The sequence below is a fragment of the Oreochromis aureus genome, linkage group 7 (assembly GCF_013358895.1).
Source record: "Oreochromis aureus strain Israel breed Guangdong linkage group 7, ZZ_aureus, whole genome shotgun sequence".
In the NCBI taxonomy this organism is placed as follows: Eukaryota; Metazoa; Chordata; class Actinopteri; order Cichliformes; family Cichlidae; genus Oreochromis; species Oreochromis aureus.
The window spans coordinates 38,050,212-38,067,246 of NC_052948.1; the positions used below are offsets into that span (position 1 = coordinate 38,050,212).

At 38.2% G+C, this 17,035-nt stretch overlaps 1 protein-coding gene across 2 annotated transcripts in view; it reads right to left on the reverse strand.

Moving 5' to 3' along the window:
• Positions 1 to 797: 797 nt before the first annotated feature.
• Positions 798 to 17,035, reverse strand: part of galt (galactose-1-phosphate uridylyltransferase) — a 38,693-nt gene continuing 22,455 nt past the window's right edge. For both annotated transcript variants that reach the window (XM_039614426.1, XM_031745763.2), the window contains 4 exons: positions 14,691 to 14,823; positions 13,585 to 13,668; positions 1,587 to 1,741; positions 798 to 1,140 (listed from right to left, as the gene is read on the reverse strand). In XM_039614426.1, coding sequence (XP_039470360.1) covers positions 1,090 to 1,140; positions 1,587 to 1,741; positions 13,585 to 13,668; positions 14,691 to 14,823 — 423 coding nt within the window. In that variant the 3' untranslated portion in view covers positions 798 to 1,089. The remainder of the gene's footprint in view (positions 1,141 to 1,586; positions 1,742 to 13,584; positions 13,669 to 14,690; positions 14,824 to 17,035) is intronic.

The window sequence follows — 17,035 nt, forward strand, 5'->3', positions numbered from 1 at the left end:
GAATTATCGTGTGCAGCAATATGGTATGAATACGAATACTCTGCTCTAATGTTCTGTAGCTACACACTGTGCCATTTTTTCTTCGTCACAACTGAAAAAGACCTGAAGCCCCCATTTTTAATCAATCATTAATAATAAAAAGGGATCAAAGAAGGACTTTAGCAAAGTCATACTCACTGTTGATAAATTCTCTAAGGAGAAAGGCAATGTTTACTACTGTAAAGGTTTTGGCTACATCAAAACCTGAAAAGGAGACTGGGAAGGTAGTGGTGTTAACTAAAGCCTTGTCAATTCTCAGCCTAAACCAAATCATCCCCCTTACTTTTTAAACAACAGTACCATCTACTGTTTTCATAGTGAGAGCACACCTCATTTAACATGTCACAAGTACAGTACTTACTGTTGTGTTTCGTACTGTAGCAGGTAGAACATTTTATTTCACGAGTCCTCTAATAGCTCTAATTTGTCCCACATCACCACTGACCATAGATTTAGTATCAGAAGAAGGATAACTTCTCAGTGTTGAACGTTAAGACATTATGATTAAAAAACAGAAAAAAACAATAATAATGAAAATAAGAGTAGCACAGTCTTAGACCTAGCCCAGTTTTTCAATATTCTAGTGAAGACTTTCATTTGACTAACAAAACACTGTGTTTTTGTTGAGGGAACGCCTTTGTGGCTGAACACTTTCCAATATAACCACACAAAGTATTTAACAGAAGGGATGTGAGGAAGGGGAGAATACTGTTTGCTCTTTATCTTCTTTGAAGTATAAAGGAGAGGTTTCACACACATTTTATTTAAAGTCCTTTATTACAGTCAGAAATCCAGTACCAAATTTTGTACATGTGTACTGAATATAGAAAATATTCACATATTCCTTTGATCGGTGCATGTAGAAAAAGCTTTCGGCCCTGTGTCGGAAATGGTACTTAACCATGTAACTCTGAGACGAGGTTTTTGTCTCTTGCAAATGCGACCGTTTGTTTTGTTTTTTTAAAATAACAAATCTTTTAAATACATGTCTTCCAACCTTCACACAGTTTGTTACAATTCAATGCCTTTCTTGCTCTGGTTTTCATGGATCTATCTGGTTTTATAGTGCTCTTCTGGCAGGTTTCTTAGCTTCTCGGCAGCCTAAGGCAACAAACACAAAGTTATTATGCAGTTTGACATAGTTTTTATGCAATTTTATGGAGTTTTATGCATTTTCAAAGCAGAAGCATGAATCAGTTAAATCCTGTACTTATGTTTTTTTCTTTTTTTTGATTTAAAGACATTAGCTTTTTATCCCCAACATTAATATTTGTAAACATATTTGGAAATCAAAAATTAAGGTGTTGGTCCCATAATAAAAATGACAACTTTGACTTATGATTGAATATTATCCAGTTTATGATGCTGAGCTTCTACTTACAGTAGTTACTCACTATAGGAGTAAAAAATAGTTACTATGACATTTGACTGTAGTCTGGATAGGCTCAATGGAGATGAGAACAAATCAGAAAACACATTACGTTTTGTACACTGCAGAAAGTTCATGTTCTCTGCTCGGTATAAATGCATGTGCATAAATGTATTACCTGTTCAGGGGTGAGATCTCTTTGCTCCTGGGCGAGCATCTCATAACCCACCATAAACTTCTTAACTGTTGCTGAACGCAGCAGAGGTGGGTAGTAGTGAGCATGAAGCTGCCAGTGGGAGTTATCTTCTTTTAAATATGGGCCAGTAGGCGCTCCTGGAAAAAAAGAAGACAGAAGAGAATCTTGAGTTGGATTGTGTGAAATGAATGGACCCCATCTCAGGTGACAGTTTTGTCATGTTTTATTTGCACAATACGTCTTTTCTTTTTTCTTATGTTGGGAGGTCAGCTTTTTTAGCTGCTTCTCCACTCCAGACTCAGCTACTCTCTCGAGCCCCTGCGTCACTGAAATAGGGAGAAACTGATTACTGAGTAGCAGCAGCTGCCCTGCCAACCACAGCAGCACTGACCCTCAAGCCCGCTGCACCACCCCTCCACAGCAGCAGAGACAGAGACCACACCCCTGCTACAGATTGAGACTACAGATTATTCAGAAAGATTAAGGTTGCTAATGTTCAACTTTTTCCACAACCCTAGAGACCTGAGACTTTCTATATATGCATACTGATGCTTTCATATTGATAGGTCCACAGATCCTGAAGAACCTTGTGTAGGATCAGTCTGAAGAATAAGAATGAAAGCACGATAATGTTAAACTGTTAGTCTGTTGTGGTGAAACTGTTTATGCTCGTTTCTGTGAGAGCCAGTCTGGTCTAGCAGTGACATGGAAAATCAAGAAGGCAAATCAAAGGACAAAAAGGATGCCTATGCTAAGCAGCCATGAAAAATATATCTGACATATCACATCAAGAGCTTGGTGAAAGAGTCATGAATGCCTGCTCCTTTATATTTTGATGTTAAGACACCATGTTTCAAGTCTAGGAACTGTAATTTTCGAAGGACAGTATTAGAGATGGACCGATCCGATATTACGTATCGGTATCGGTCCGATACTGACCTAAATTACTGGATCGGATATCGGCGAAAAATAAAAAATATAATCCGATCCATTAAATATCAAAAAAGCATCTCACGAAACTTGCAACACGGCGTAACTCGGCTCATAACCGTAGCACGTTGGAGCAGTGTGTATTTGTAGCCTCACTACCAAACCAGCATTTCATCTCCGAGGAAGTTATCCCAGAGAGAAGTAAAGCAAGTGTGCAAGTTCATCTCTGAATGTTTGTAAAGCGTTCCCATGTTAAGCTTAACAACCGATATATAGAGCGACTGCCTCTCTCTCTCCCTCCCCTTCCTGCCGCTACTTCAATCGTGAAACTGCTTAATGATCAGCTGATCGGCTTTTCTGCCGCAAGTCCGTCTCTCTTCTTTGTTTTTGGCCCACTTCGCGCCAGAAAGAGGAAACCAGCGGCTGAACAACAGCAGCACGTTTAAGCTTGATAAGCTGTTGTTAGAATGTATTTAATATTACTTTCTACACCAGGATCCTTTTCTACGTAGCTGACGGCTGGTAACTGTGCAGGGGCGGATCTAGCAAAGTTTAGCCAGGGGGGCCGATAGGGCATGAACAGGGAAAAGGGGGCACAAAGACATACTTTTCTTTCTTATTCTCATTTAAAATATCTAGCTTTTAATAAATAATTATCTGAATTTTACACCCAAAGTTTTAATCTGATGTAAAATGTATAGAAGTCCATTACTGTATATAGTAACTATTAAGTCTAATATACCCTAGTAAGCTATAGTACTTTTTCCTTTGGGAAGGTACCATCTGTGAATTCTGCAATTCTGTTGAAGAAAGATGTTGAATCTATTTAATTATTCTTGAAAAATAATTTGTTTCTGTGCATTTTTTTTTCACCCTGCATCAAATTAAAGTTGATTACATCGATTAAGCATCATGAGGTGGAGGGTGGGGGTGGTTCCTATTTTTTTTTTTTTTTTTTTTTGCTGGGAGTTTGCAACCCTATTAGTTAGGTTGCTTAATATTTCTGCTAAGTACTCTTTAAAATACCAGAATAGGGAGGATGGAGTAGGTTTAAGTTAGGTTTTAAGTTAGGTAAGGTTTATTAGATTGATCAGTGTTGCTGAACTATGAAATATTTTGGGTGCAGTGTATTTTTTACATACAGGTATAACACAATAGCTTTATTGTTGTTGTTTATTTAAACTTGATTATGAACTTATACAAAATGCAGCAAGATATTAAAAAAACAGTTTTATTGATTAAAAAACACACTATATCGGATTCATATCGGTATCGGCAGATATCCAAATTTATGATATCGGTATCGGACATAAAAAAGTGGTATCGTGCCATCTCTAGACAGTATGACACTGCATGTTAAAATACACTCACTAGCGTCTTTGTTATGTACAACTTGCTAGTAGGGGTTGGACCCCTTCCCTTCAGGACTGCCTCTGTGGCACTGATTCCACAAGATCCTCAGATATTTTGGTCCGTGATGTGAATGTCTGAGTCCAGCACATACCAAAAGTACTGCATTGGTTTCAGATTTGGTGACTGTGGAGGCCATATGAGTACACTGAACTCATTGTTATTTTCAAGAAACCAGTAACGATGAGCTTTGTGACATAATGTGTTATTGAAAGCAGTCCATCAACACCAACAGCCTGAACAATTGATACAAGATGGGTGGATCTATGCTTTCATGTTGTTTATACCAAATTCTGACCCTAATATACAAATGCTGCAGCAAAAATCGAGACTCATTTGACCAGTGACCGTTTTTCCAATTTTCCACCATCTAATTTAATGAGCCTGTGCAAAATGTAGCATTAGTGTACTGTTCTTAGCCGACAGGATGAGCAGCCAGTTTGGTCATTTCATTTGGCGTTTTTGTTTAGATACTTTCTCTTTTTCATACCATTCTCTGTAACCTCTAGAGATGGTTGTGTGGAAAAATCCCAGGAGATCATGAGTTTCTGAAACTCTACTCAGACCAGCAGTGGATCATGTGTACCTAGCAAAGTATCTTATTATTTATTTCCTCAGTGTGCCTGTGAAACTACGAAACAAATAAATACACAAGCACACTCACACATTGACGAGAGCACAATCAAGAACACTAAAGGGTAAAAATATGCACTGCCAGCTCACAACAAGCTCATTTATCTCTGTGCCATCCACGCTGTGTCAACAAGGCGCTCTGCTCATTAAGCACTTTGAGCTGTAGATCTTTAATTTACCATGTTAGTTAACAATCAGTTAACTAACATGGTAAATTAAAGAATAACCCATGATGTAGTGTAACAGAAACAAAAGCCTCCCTCCAACTTGGGCTTTTATGAGGACATGCTTTCTGATTTAAAAGAAAAAAAGTGTGCAAATGTGCCTCCTGTTGCTGTTCAGCTGGGTTCAGATCTGGTGACTCACAAAAGCAATAGCTTATAATTACCATAACTTTCATGGTCATTCGATCATTTGCATTCATCATGTTTGTCTGCCATTTAATTCTGCCTTTTGCCTTTAATTTGCTACCATCTGCATATGTAAATTCATAAAACTTGCAGAAAATTGCGAAAACATTTGCGTTATTACATCGAGTCTCTAAATCCCCTAAGTGCCAAGACCAACAATACATACTCACTGATTTATGAGTGAAGCATTTAAATAACTTTTTGTATCTTACTGCAAGGTAATTAAGTGATCAGGGAAGAAAAAAAATGCAGTGGCACATATCTTTGCAAAAGAAGTATGAAATATCCCTTGGGACATTGTACTCGCAAGGAAAGCTTCTCCTTTTGAGTGAGTTTCCTGACAATGGGGTCTGATCAGACACAGATACAGATGACAGGAGGGCGACATAAAAAAAACTAATGGATGGGGGAGAAAAAAAAGGAGGAACAAAGAAAAGCCTGAAGCAGTCAGATAAAGAATGAATAGAGACAGATGTTCCTATTAGAAGACAATTACCTAGCTTTAAATCGTCTTTGGGTGTGTTTGCTCTGCTGGCATGCGTTTCAGTACATTACTGGGTGCATTATTTCACAGTTAACAAAGTTACAGATATTCCTGGATATGGGGCCACAAATCAGAACAGTTAGCAGTGTAATTTTCAAAGACAAGCAATAACACTATATATCTGACAGATGTTTTACGACTACCATACATCACTGTTACCCTGCATACTGTGGTCCCAGTTTTACTCCACTCCCTAAGTGTCTGCCTCAATCTGTGTTCTAGTCCTTTACTCAGCCTGTTAATATTGTCTGTGATGTGCTGCACATCTCTCTGCAAGCCTCCTGAAGGAACAGAAAGGTAGTTTAATATAATGTATTATTTCCCAGGTGACTCAAACAGAATCCACCCAGTCCTCCATCTTTCTGTGTCACCACTCTGACACTAATAAGCCCAGCACTAAATAATAAGAGCTGGCTTCTGCCAAATGAACTACAATAAAGAAACAGGTAGAAACTGATATGAAAGCTATGTGTTGTATACATAGAGTGAGAGGTCAGTGTGTTTAAACAAAGTTTAAAGTAAAGTTGTTGCCTATAGGACTAGAAGGCTTGGGGTCAGTGATTTAACTATACGTTTTAAATTATATAATGCTTAAAATAATACACCAAAGAACTGCACAAACATAAGAAATTGAGGGTAAAGGGGAAAAAAGTCCAGGTTTAAATTCCATTGAAATGTCATTGATCTGAAATGAGCTGTCTATTTTAAATATGTTTAAACATATGCATGGAACAATAGTTAAAAGTATGTTGATGTGAATGATGTGGAAAAAAGTACAACACACCATGTTGACAAAGCATTCATAACTCTCTGAAATCTTTCAAGATATACAAAACGTAGCAGGAAACAGGCAGGCATTTAATCCCCAGGCCTCATCTGCAAGTACAGAATGTGTCAATAAAAACCTGCCTATAGGTTTTTGGGTAAGTGCACACTACAAAACTGAACAAAATATGTATTAGCTTAATATTCTAACATTTAAAGGCCTAATTTTGAAATACGGTGTCTTAATTGTTAAACTGAGACAATTCTCCAATGTATCAAAGTCATTCTGTTTGCTAAAAAATAAAGGTGCAGCTACTGAGTCCCTGCTTACAACCTTCAACACATTGCTTTAACTTGACCTGAGTCTTTTAGACTCTAAGAAATGAAACAGACTAGAAGATTAAAGTCAAAACTTAACACAAGATCTGTGGGATCTTTCACCATGGGCAACTTTAGAGTGCTTCAAAGATTTGATATCAAATAAAATAAAAAGAAGAAAGTGATTCGATGACTGTGTCCTCTGGTGCCCTCTGTCCTTTTCACCACACTGCAGTTTGGGTGGGAGTGTTTCATCTCGCCTTTTAAAACTATCTTTCATGTGGGCTGCCTTGTTCCTAGTGACCTCCTTTAGAAAAAAATGATAGCATGACAACTCAGGTGGTAGGTCTTAAAAATACAGGATTTCATTTTCTGAAACTGATCTGTCAAGAGATATTTATGGACCAAAAACTGGCTCTCTGGAACATAACAGACTACTTTCCAGTCAGATTGCTATCAAACCCTTCCCTGGTCTGAGGATGCTAATGGAAGAAGACATAAGTCACAACAAAAATTAAAAAATGGGGAATTACAACAGACCAAATAGCAGTAGACAGTTGACCTTTAAGCTAAATGCTAAATTTAGCATACTGATATACTCACAAGGACAATGCTAACTTTATAATTTCATGTATTGAAATGAAAAATCTGATGTCTGACAGGTACTGTGTCTCAGTATTAATTTAATGTGTTACTTGGTTACTTACTAAATGCAAAGACCAGATGAGACTGATGGGAATACAGTAGTTTTGGTCATCATTAATAAAATATTGATTTTGCCTTCTCACATACAGTCAGTGAGCAGTGAGATTTCCTTTCAGTAAAACAACTCACAGGGCACAGGTGCTGCAAGGATTGAACCGGCAACCTTTAGCTTATACAAGGATCACTCTGTCCACTCAGCCATGATAGCACTACAGTCCTTTCTGTCATTCATCACCTTATCGCATCACTGCACTCTGCTAACCTCTGTCCCAGCTTGAACACGATGCAAGGACATTTCTGTGGCTTGACTCACAGTATGTAATGTATTTCCTTTACTTTCTAAAGGACAGGTTACTATCAGCCAGTTCACGAAGCAGCTCAGTAAAAAGCAGAGAACTTTCTGGATAAAGTCTGAAATCTTGTTTTTGTGTACAAGTTGCTTCTTCACCTCGGAAAACTTATTTTGGATTGATATTTGATATCCAATATAAATTGCAAAAGTGATATTTTTCTACAGTTCCCACAAGTTTATTTTCCTTTTCACTTGCTATGTACTCCTTTGCTGCTCTTTCATTTCCCTTATGAGTTATAAATTACGGGGAGGTACAAGAAAAATGGGCGCAGCGTTGAAATACATGACAGCAAATAAACGTTAGTTAAACTGAAAATATAAAAGAGCAGCAAAACATTTAGAAGAGCCACCTGCACCATTTTATAAATATGTAAATTTATTTCATCACAAAGGCAAAACGTTGCATGCCAAACCACTGCCATGTATTCAATTTGCAATGACTTGTTACTCAACAACAAATTCAGCTTTCCTCCTAGAGGATCAAATACCTTTTCTGACTTTACAGCTTTTTTCTTTTTTTTTTTCTTTTTTTTTAGCAAAAATGCTCTACAGACATTACATGGACGAAAAAATAAATAAATAAGTAATGGGCCACCTACACCTAAAGGGGCTTTTATGATATCTCATTCTAAGTCTATTGATTTGACTGCTTCCACTCTTTTGGGAATGAATTACACAATATTTTGGAGTATGTTTATGGGAATCTTTGCCCATTCATCCAGGAAAACAACTCATGAGGTCAGACACTGCAAGTGAGATCCTACCGTCCAACAACAATCTCTGTTCCAACTTATCCCAAAGGTGTTCTGTGGGGTTAAGGTCAAGGCTCTATGCAAGCCAGCAAAGTTCTTTCTCACCAAAGACATCCAACCATGTTTCATCCAAATTTGGAAGCACAGAATTGTCTAAAATTGTAAACTAAAGTTTTGAGATTCACCTTCACTGGAACTTAGGAGCACAGCCCAACCCAGAACTAAAACAAAACAAAACAAAAAAACCCCAAACAAAATAGCATCCCTCCTCTGCCAAACATTATAGCTGACGCAAGGGTTGCTTAGTCATAGTCAAAAGGATTGTCGTGATTATTTTTGATCAACATTGAGATCATGATTATTTGTCATGATTATTCATTGATTTTACTGACAGAATTTGTTCATTGCATCTGTAAACAGAACACTATCTTCACATCTTCAGTGGATCTTTTTGATTTGGATGGACTGTTAATGTTGGACAATTTATATTAGCAGCAGCTGCATTGCTTTTCTTGGCCTTCAAGCATTAGTTACACTGTAGTTTTGTAATTTGTGTTTCCAGGCAGTTGTGTAACTTTGCAGTGAACTCTTTGCATATGATTTGTTCTTGGTTAACATCACTTTTGCTCAGTCCAAAGTACTTATAAATAATGGATGTTTATCCACTTCAAGGGAAAGTTCTTCAACTTCTGCTGTGGCAGACATTTGAACTTTGTTGTACATCTTTTTCTTTTTAATGTATTGTTACTTTTCTAGACTGGTGCAGGAAACTTCAAGCTGCATGGCACAGGAAAAAAAACTGTGACTGGTATACTCAGGGAAATATTCAGGCAGTGAATATTTAGGGGACACTTTATTTGCTTTTGCTTTGTGTTCTGTTGGTGGAGTAGGCAATTTAAACATCACTTGATGATCCTCATTTAATTTTAAGAAGCCAAAATCATGATTAAGATTAAAACTGCAGCCCTAGATGCACAATTAATCCAAAGAACATACTTCCATTGCTCAAGGGTCCAATGGTGGATGGAGTGCATTAAACCACTCTATAATGTAATGCTTTCATGCAGCTGCTTGGCCATGGAAACCCATGTCATGAAGCTCTAGCCATTGTTCTAATGTTAATGCCATAGGAGGTTTGCAACTCTGCAATTGTTGTATCACCATAACATTGGTGGCTTTATGCACAATGCTATCAGCACTCAGCGGCCCTGCTCTGTATCTGTACATGGTCTGCCAGTTTTTGACTAAATTATTGCAGTTCCTAAACATGTCCACTTCACAATATTAGCATAGCATAGCACAGCACAGCATAGAATAGAGTAGAATAGAATAGAGTAGTCCTTTATTGTTATTCTACATGTACAACAAAATTGTAGGTGCTTCACACCAACTGTGCCAGAATAAAGTATAAATAGTAGACAGTAGGAATAAATAGCAAACAGGAGAAATATATACAATCAAGAGGGATATATACAAAAATAAGAGAAAGGCACACATTGGAGAACAAAATAGTTACAAATTGCTTGAAGGCAGTGCAAAGAAAAGACTTGGTCTGAAAAGAGTCTGCGTGTGAGTGGCCTGAGTGGTTAAGGTTACTTAGACCATAGCTCTATGCGGCAATGCTGGTGGGCAAGGGGTAGGGTGTGGGAAGATAGTGTTTGTTGACAGTCCGAATGGCCCACAGGAGGAACCTATTTGTGAGTCTGGAGGTGTGGGACCTGATTGACCTGAGGCACCAACCAGAGAGCAGCGGGTCAAACAGGTGGTGGGCGGGGTGCAAGGGGTCACTTGTGATGGCCCTGGCTTTCATGAGACAGGAGAATCCAGCAATGGTCTCCAGGGGCAGCGGAAGGCAGCCAATGACTTTTTGTGGTGGCAGTGTTAATTACCCTCTGCACAGCCTTCCTGCTCTCGGTTGTGGCTCCAGAGTAAAAACACCCAGGCAGTAGGAGAGCACGATCTCTACTGAGGAGCAGTAGAAGGACAGCAGCATCTGGTCCAGGTTATTCTTCCTCAGGACACAGAGGAAGTGCAGCCACTGGTGGGTGACCTGAAACCTGAAGGTGGAGACAGATTTCTCCCTTTCTCCAATTATAATGAGAGGAGAGTGGACCTGTCTGTCCATTACGAGTTCTTTTGTTTTAAGGATGTTCAGCTTTGGGTTATGAAGTTCTGTACTTCTACCCTGTATGCTGTCTCCATCAGAGATGAGCCCAACCACAGTGATGTCTTTGGCATACTTGACGATGAGGTTGGTTAGGTGGGTAGGTGTGCAGTCATATGTGTACAGGGTATCTGGTGCTGAGTGACAGTGGGGGCGAGGGGTGGGGGTTGAGTCGGACTGATTGAGGCTGGTTTTTGAGGAAATCTTTGATCTAGGAGCAGGTGGCAGGGGAGGTATGGAGGTGGTCCATTTTGGTGTAGGGGTGGGCGATATATCAAATATACTCTATGTATCGCAGGTTTTTCCACGTACGATGGTTCAAAAGGCTATATTGTAACCACTGAGTATAAATTGCCTTAGCAATATTAAGCCAGTCTGCATGTAATTCACTGTGGGGGGGTTTCTCCCACACACTGCGAATGCATCATTAATTCCCCTTCCCAACCGGAACACTTTTTACCTAGCATGTGTGTTTATATACTACTATAGGGAAAAATATGGCGACAGTGGGAGTTTTAAACAAGCAAGGGAATGAGACTCGATGTCGTTTGGATTTCACAACAAGGATGTCAAACAAAATGCGGTAACAGTATAGTCATTTGTGAAATATCTCTGTGTGCAACCAATGGTTAAAAAATCGTTAAAATAAAATATTTCAGTTCAGTCTGATTTTTTGTATTCAAAGTAGAAAAAAAATATTCAATAGTCAATTTAAACCAGTGCAATTTTAGGCACTAAATGGTTGAAAATAACATTTATTTTTGGAGGTCGCCCAGCCTTATTTTTGTAGAATTTGGTCAGATCAATGAATATATATAAGGAATGGAATTACACAGAACGACTTGCTGCAGTGGTGGCATCCTATTGCAGCACCGTGCTCAGTGAGCTCTTAAGAACAAACCATTCTTTCATAATTGTTTGTAAAGACAGACTGAGTGCATGACTTTATACACCCGTGGCAAGAAACTGAATAAAGCATGATTAAGAGGTGTGTCTCAACACTTTCATCCCCGCATAAAATGGTAAGCAGACAAAGTTAACTGCAAAGCATGCTGATATTTCCCCAAAGGGAACCAAAACAGAGCTAAAAGAGAGTAAATATGGAAAACACTGATTGCCAGGAAACTATGATTCTGAGGTGATTACATCTTATTCCCACCCTAACTGGCCAAAAAAGACAATTAGAAATCAATCAAATGTGTTTAAGTAGAATCTCAAATCAAAACTAAAATGGTAAATGCTCTGTATTTGTATAGCACTTTACTAGTCCCTAAGGACCCCAAAGCGCTTTACACAACCAGTCATCCACCCATTCACACACACATTCACACACTGGTGATGGCAAGCTACAAAACTAAATGTTATATATGATAACATTCAGTCAGTATGGATTTATTAAAAAAAGAAATATGTTAAATGCCAGTCTGGCATTTAACATATGCCAGACTGGAAGAGTATAAATTACACCATGTGTGAGTCCTCTTTATCTGTAAGATCTCCTGTTTTACGTAAGAGACAACAAGGTTGTCTTCTTTGTAGAAGTTTTAAAAATGTAAATATTTCAATGTGTCTGAGTGCACACTAAAGTGGTAACACAGTAAGTGGCTGATGCCAAAGCTGAGACTTTATCAACTAATTTATTACAGCAGAGATGATGAAATTGCAGCAAGAGCTATCTAAACATCAGAAAACGTGTGTTGCACCTTAACGAATATGTATCTTTCCAGTGACATTGGACGAGCTGATCAATATTCATATGTTCATTTTGTGTTGGTGTATGATGAAGTGCCTTAGCAAAATTATGTTGGAGAGAAAAGACCGATCAAACAAGGAGATAGGTGGAAGATTGGGGATGAGAAGTCCTCTGCATGTTAATTATGCCGATCTGCCATTATTAAAAGCATGTCACAGGGTGAACGTTGACTTCATGGAGAAAGGGTGGCACAAATGATTAAATATAACAAGAGGTGGTGGAAAGCAATTGAAAGCTCAAAGAAAAACAATATGAGAGAGAAGGATGTAAGGAAAAAGGCGAGAAGTGGCATCTTGTGTTGCAGAAAATATAATGCATATGAAGTGGAAGTGGGGTGGATTTGGGGTATTAAAAATCTGTGGGGCTGTCAAAAACATAAGGTGTGAGAGAATTTTAATCACTCTCCTTCCATATGACTTCTCATTGGTGCCAATTTGGTTTGGTATGAGAAATCATTTAAATACTGACTATGAAAACACTTGAAAACACACATTTTTATAGATTATTCTATAATAACTGCATTAGCTGATCACTCAGATCCAGTCAAATCCTGCAAAATTGATTGGCCAAGTCACTCACCTGATCTCAACCAATAGAGCATGCACTTCGGTTGCTAAAGACAAAACCAACAAAAGATGGACAAAGCACAAGCAAAGTGATTGCAGTGAAGGCCTAGCAAAGCATCTCAAAGGAGAAAATACATCATCTGGTGATGCCCATGGGTTCTAGATGTCAGGCAGTAAATGACTGCAAAGTAGTGAAAACTTCCTAATATTTAAAATTATGTTAGTTTTTTCAGTTAATTTTGAAAATGGGGCACTGTATAAAAAAATGGCTGTAATTGCTGAACAGTTAAGGCAATACATTTAGTAAACCCCTTGATTTAAAGCTGAGAGTCTGCACTTCAATCACACCTTGACTGACTGATTTAAAATCCACTGTGACAGTTCACAGAGGCAAAGATATACAATCTGTGTCATTTTCCAAATATTATTATATGGATATATTATATTATATATTATATGGACCTGATTCTAAATAACTAAGCTGATATGCAAAGAGTATCAATTTTGTAGTAGTCTACATGTGATTCATCCATCTATTTATTTAAACTAAAATTATCTTGAAAGTTTTCTGCCATCTGTCTCTCACATTTCTTTCACTCTCTTAAAATATCATAAAAATATTTATGCCAGAACTGTTTCTTTTTAATTCCCCCCCGACCATCCCACTTTGTGTCTTACCATGCCACCCCATGGAGTAAGGAAAAGACACTTCGAACAGATTGTCATACTTGGTCAGTAGTCGCTTCATAATGGCAGCCAGACCTGACAAACAGTAACACAGACATAGATATAATGACTAAATGCAAATAGTGTGGAAAATAGGGAGCATGAATACATTTACATATACTTATATACCTGTGCGCATAGTTAAAAATTAACTACATGAGGAAGGGAAGCTGAAGCAAGGATGTAAGAGTGGAAAAAAAAACTTTAAATGTGAAATGAGAAACAAATGTGCAAGCAAAACAGCTTTGAACTGAAAAATGAAAAAATAAAAATCAGTATTTTGGAGGGAAACTCACACACACACACACACACACACACACACACACACACACACACACACACACACACACACACACACACACACACACACACACACGACAGATAAATAAAAAAAAAATGATTCAAAGTAATCTGTCACAATTAATCATTAGTTTCACTTCTAATATCTAAAATATGATCTCTTCTTTAATTTTATCTTTATCTATCTCTATCTTTGAGAGCTAAAATATTTGTAACACAGTTCAAAAACATTCTGTCATTGGCCTATATGTTGGAGAAAAGGTGATGTATTTGCATTTTTAATCAAGTACATAATGTCTATAATGTCTTTAATCTTAAATACATGTAAACCATTAAACCATACTTTAACATTGATGAATTATTTGGAATAGTGTTAACACAAAAACCGAAAGATAAAGTTAATCATTATTTTACAAAAAAAATTGCCCAACAATAACAAAAAATTAAGTAATCAGTTACAATAATTTCACATATTGCAGGATTTGTCAAAGGTATTAAAAGGCAACACTCTGTAATATTCTGTAGTTACATAGTACTTAAACAGCTTAGACAACAATTTATGAACTTAAAGTGTGTAAAAGGGTATAAAATTATATACTTTTTCTACTTTGAAGATGATACATATCAGAAATTAAAGCTGCAGGTTCTTTGCTCAATCACAGTTTCACCTCAGAGAACTCTAAATTGCCGTATCACTCTCTCAGTCACTGACTCTGTAAGAATCCTTACACACAGACAGTCTTAAAACACACACTCACCCTCTCTTTCCTCTGTTGTCAAGTCACTGATTCGGAGGACATGTCGTCTTGGTAACAACAATGTCTGATAGGGCCAAGTTGCCCAATATGGAACCACTGCCAGCCAATCAGAACTCTCCACCACAACACGTTCCTAAGAGGATACACATTAACATGTTTTAGAGTCTGCAAAGAAGCAGAATTATGTATTACATATGAATAATATGAAGTCTAAATTGCTGATATAAAGCTAAAGTGGCCTCCCAGATACTTTATCAGGTCATCACATTACCATTTTTACAAATCCAAATTACTTCTGCTGTGCAAAAGTCTTTAGCCTCCAAGGTTTTATTTAAATCTCAGTTCCAATAAGCCAGACTTTTTAATATTTTTTTAAAGTTGCCTTAGCAATAGTTTCTTCAGCCTTTCTGAATAACTTTCAAAGCTTTTCTTTGTACATTGGCTGATTTACATTCATTTTCACTCCAGTCCTTGTACCCGACCATTTTCATAGGAATGCGTGTTTATTTATTGAGACACCTAACACTAACCTATGAATCATTCAAGCATAAAAAAGACACCTGACTCAAGGGATGACTCAACAGTGTCCCATGTACACCTAACAGACAACAAAGCAAAGAAGCAACATTTAATTGTATCTTTAGGTATTTTTGGTCACGTGCTTTCCTTGAATTTATGAAAAAGCCAAAGATAACACTTTGACAGGCATTGACAAAACTGACCTACAGCAGATAAACAGTATCTGAAAGTCATTTCCTTAAGAAATAGGAAAAAGTGCAGCAAAGACCTGACACAGGACCTGAGAGGTGCATCTGACCCATCTACTGATACCTCATCAGAAATGGTCTCAGTGGAAGAGTGGTTGTCAAGAAGCTATTCGTAAGCAAGAAAAACAAGGAGACAAAAATTGAGGTTTGCCAAATTACACAAGAACTGACAAGAAAGATCAGTGGCAACAGGTCTTATGGAGTGATGAATCCAAATTTGAAATTTGAGAAATGTAAACAGTAAAAGTCTGCAGCTGACTGTAAAATACAATAGAGGCTCTGTCATGGTTTGGGGCTGCATTTCAGGCACTAGTCCTTCAAGAAGCTATGAAGATAGTTCATGCTATATTGAATAATAAAAGGGGATCATACTAAATGTTGATTTCTCAAGCCCATTAAATTGTACAAACTTAGTTTTTGCCTTATATTGTGCATCTCAATTTGTTTCACGTTTTGTACCGTACCCATTTCCCATTTTCCTATCAAAAAAAAAAGAAAAAGAAAAAGAAATGACAGGTTGCTTAGGAACTTTCCACATTATTGTATACTGTAATTATACCTTTTATGGTATGTGTCATACAGATACTGTATACAGTGGGGCAAAAAAGTATTTAGTCAGCCACCGATTGTGCAAGTGCCCCCACCTAAAATGATGACAGAGGCCAGTAATTTGCACCAGAGGTACACGTCAACTGTGAGAGACAGTATGTGAAAAAAAAAAAATCCATGAATACACATGGTAGGATTTGTAAAGAATTTATTTGTAAATCAGGGTGGCAAATAAGTATTTGGTCACCTCAAACATGGACAATCCCTGGCTCCCACAGACCTGTAACGTCTTCTGTAAGACGCTTTTCTGTCCCCCACTCGTTACCTGTATGAATGGCACCTGTGCGAACTCATCATCTGTATAAAAGACACCTGTCCACAGCCTCAAACAGTCAGACTCAAACTCTCCGCCATGGCCAAGACCAAAGAGCTCTCGAAGGACACCAGGAAAAGTATTGTAGACCTGCACCAGGCTGGGAAGAGTGAATCTACAATAGGCAAGCAGCTTGGTGTGAAAAAAATCAACTGTGGGAGCAATCATCAGGAAATGGAAGACTTACAAGACCACTGATAATCTCCCACGATCTGGGGCTCCACGCAAGATCTCATCCCGTGGGGTCAAAATGATCATGAGAACGGTGAGCAAAGATCCCAGAACCACACGGGGGGACCTGGTGAATGACCTGCAGAGAGCTGGGACCAAAGTAACAAGGGTCACCATCAGTAACACACTAAAACGGCAGGGAATCAGATCCCGCAGTGCCAGACGTGTTCCGCTGCTGAAGCCAGTGCATGTCCAGGCCCGTCTGAAGTTTGCCAGAGAGCACATGGATGATACAGCAGAGGATTGGGAGAATGTCATGTGGTCAGATGAAACCAAAGTAGAACTTTTGGTATAAACTCAACTCGTCGTGTTTGGAGGACGAAGAATACTGAGTTGCATCCCAAGAACACCATACCTACTGTGAAGCATGGGGTGGAAACATCATGCTATGGGGCTGTTTTTCTGCCAAGGGGACAGGACGACTG